General features: G+C 39.5%; 1 protein-coding gene across 1 annotated transcript in view; it reads left to right on the plus strand.

Moving 5' to 3' along the window:
* LOC122323892 (valine--tRNA ligase, mitochondrial-like) overlaps positions 1–3,104 on the plus strand; it is a gene marked incomplete at its 3' end in the record, with an annotated part of 20,221 nt that overhangs the window by 14,445 nt on the left and 2,672 nt on the right. Inside the window, exons 19-25 of the mRNA XM_043218004.1 lie at positions 15–85; positions 222–347; positions 557–661; positions 1,129–1,197; positions 1,282–1,360; positions 1,464–1,591; positions 2,429–2,581. Of these exons, the coding sequence (XP_043073939.1) occupies positions 15–85; positions 222–347; positions 557–661; positions 1,129–1,197; positions 1,282–1,360; positions 1,464–1,591; positions 2,429–2,581 (731 nt within the window). The remainder of the gene's footprint in view (positions 1–14; positions 86–221; positions 348–556; positions 662–1,128; positions 1,198–1,281; positions 1,361–1,463; positions 1,592–2,428; positions 2,582–3,104) is intronic.

The following is a 3,104-nucleotide window of genomic DNA, read 5'->3' on the forward strand; positions in this document are numbered from 1 at the left end:
TATATTTGTTTCAGACCCAGATGTGCTTGATACCTGGTTCTCTTCTGGTCTCTTCCCGTTCGCGATGCTCGGCTGGCCTCAGCAGGTTCTTCATTTCTGGTTTTGTCTGGTTTCTTTGATGAGTTCATGATTTTGAATGAAAAAAGGACTTTAAAAATGAAGAAAGTCCGGTGTATTGATGTATGGAATGAACCTGCTTTGATCTCACTCTCTATCCTCAGACAGAAGACTTGAGACAGTTCTACCCCAATTCCATTCTGGAAACAGGAAGTGACCTCATCTTCTTTTGGGTGGCCAGGATGGTGATGCTAGGCAGAGAGTTGACGGGCCAGCTGCCCTTTAAACAGGTTGGTTCGATGGCTTATTGCTGAGCTCATAACTCTAAATGCCATATCGTCAGGTTGGCAGGAGCTAAAAATTGATATTTCGGTTTGCGTCATATAACAAAAGTATCCAAAATGTCAGTCAGAAATGTTACCATCTGTTTTGCCATCAAAATGTCTCCGTTTTGTGCGGCTCTGACTCTTTTATTGCTCGTTCTCTCTCTGTCATACAGGTGCTCTTTCACTCTCTGGTGAGAGATAAATATGGGCGGAAGATGAGTAAATCCTTAGGAAACGTCATTGATCCTCTTGATGTCATCTCAGGGGTTTCTTTTGAGGTACAGACGCACACTCAGACTTAAGAAGACTTCCAAAATCATACAAAACATGAAGATATCATGTGGTTTTGACAACAGAAACTGATAGTGTAAAAGTAAGGCCTACTACACAAGCTAGAATATATTTGGGGAAAATGTTGTTTTAACAGACTTGGTAGTAGTGGTTTGAAAACTGTCCTTTTTCTAAGCCTGTTCTTTTTTTTTTTACTCCATTCCCTTTTTTAGTTCCTACGAATACTAAATCCTCAGTATATTAATAAAAGAAATAATTCAGACATGCTAATGAGTATAACAAGACTTCGTACAGCTGGCGGTGAACATCTATCAGTCAGGCGTCTCAGGGCAGAACTGACTCACAGCTGGTCTGTGGTGAAATCTGAATATATGAAACGGCTAATCTTCTAATCAGCACTTTGTCACGACGACTTCATCTTCTCGTCAGTCACACTGCGCTTTAATCTCTGCAGAGACTTCAAGAGAAAGTCAAAGAAGGAAACTTGGATCCGAGGGAAAGCGTTGTTGCCATGGAAGCACAGGTCAGTACGAGGTTCTCTTCATTCCAGTGATCCGGTTGTTCCCAAATGAGCGAGCCCACCTCATTTCCTGTGTCCCTCCTGCAGAAGAAAGATTTCCCCAAAGGGATTCCTGAGTGCGGGACGGATGCTTTGAGGTTTGCACTCTGCTCTTATAAAGCCCAGGGTAAGTCAGTCTCATCGCAGAGAGCTGTAATCAAACCTTGCCATCAGTTTTACCCAGTGTTCCTCTCTCCCTCTGTTCGCGTTTTGTTCGAACCCCGTCTCAGGAGAAGATATCAGCCTGTCTGTGTCTCATGTGCTGGGCTGTAGACATTTCTGTAATAAGATGTGGCAGACAGTGCGCTTCACCCTCGCCATGCTGCATGATGCAAGTTTACCGACACCATTAGCAGAGGTACGGCAGCCAATGTCTCTTCATTAAATCAATAAAACAGCTCAGACGAATGCCGCTCGCAGGGTGATACAGTTTGAGAGCTGATCTGCATGATTTAATGATCTCACCCCTTAGTTCTTCAGCTGGCTTGAAAGGAAGTACACACTTTAACTCGTGCTGTATTTTGTCCTGCATTGGCACTGTGCTGTTTCGTGTCCGCTTTTGTTTGGCGTAATGAGACTAAATCATAAAAGAAATGAAAACGACTTTTAGGAGCAAATGGCAGAAGTCTCAGTTCTTCGCTGACATTATTCCTATCAGTTGATAACTGTTTGCCGTCTTAGTTTGTGCTTGTATCAGTTGCTGGATATACTGGCAGCCTGCCTGTTTAGGAATATTGAGGAAGGAAAGTAATGAAAAGCAAAGTAAATGTAAAATGTGTATTACATCATTATAAATGATTATATATTTTTTATTACAAAATGTGTTAAATCATTATTTAATTTTAGAAGTTTGCTTTATGACTTATTTGTGATAAAAGAAAAAAAAAATGAAATAAATATATATAAATATTTCTTTTCATTCCAAGAATATAAAAATGGTAAAATGTTCCAAAGCAAGAATTACCGTCGGATATTATGAATGCACGATATCAGACCTCAAACCTATGTGGAAAATGTCAACCTACGAGAACAGTTTAAAAATAGCCCAGTGCAGAATTGGCAGCCCTGCTCAGAACAGATGTTTGAAGGGAGCCATTTGCGTTATCATAAATCTGTGTACCATCAGAATGATTTTGAAACCGATATTTCAAGCTTGCAATGCAGTTGCTAATGTATTTCTGGCATTGTCTCTTAGACCCATCCTCTATCCAGCATGGACAAGTGGATCTGTTCGCGTCTGTACAGCACCGTGCAGCAGTGTGAGAGGGGTTTGGAGAACTACGAGCTCCACGTGGTCACATCGGCACTGCACTCTTTCTGGCTGCACAGTCTGTGTGATGTCTACCTGGTGAGTACGGTCTGTAACTGATTACAAAACAAGGTTTAGAGTATCTTATTTTAACAGTACACTGTAAAGATGTGGTTGCCGAAATACTGCCGTACAAAAATATGGTAACAGCATTTTTGGTTTTACGGTTTTAAGTTAAATTTACATTAAATACCATAATGCAGTGCAGGGAATTCTGGGAACGTCAATTTACGTTTTTCCTTGTAAATTTTACAGGAATCTACTGTTAACCATTTAACAGGTTTTTACTGAAGCATTTTCATTTTTTTTCAGTTTTTTTCCATTCTTCATCTGGTTTTTCTTTTTTTTTTTACAGTGTATTTAAGTATTTTACTTATTGTGAATATAGACTCAAACACGCACTAGTCAAAGAGACTTGCCGAGTGTTGGGGAAAGTTCATTTTAAAAGTAATGCATTACAATATTGTGTTACTTCCTAAAAAACAAATTATAAATGTATGTTACTTTTGCATTACTTTTGTGTTACTTTTTGAATTCAAGTTTTCGACTTATTCGACTTTTT

Source organism: Puntigrus tetrazona, chromosome 19, assembly GCF_018831695.1.
Source record: "Puntigrus tetrazona isolate hp1 chromosome 19, ASM1883169v1, whole genome shotgun sequence".
NCBI classification, from domain to species: domain Eukaryota; kingdom Metazoa; phylum Chordata; class Actinopteri; order Cypriniformes; family Cyprinidae; genus Puntigrus; species Puntigrus tetrazona.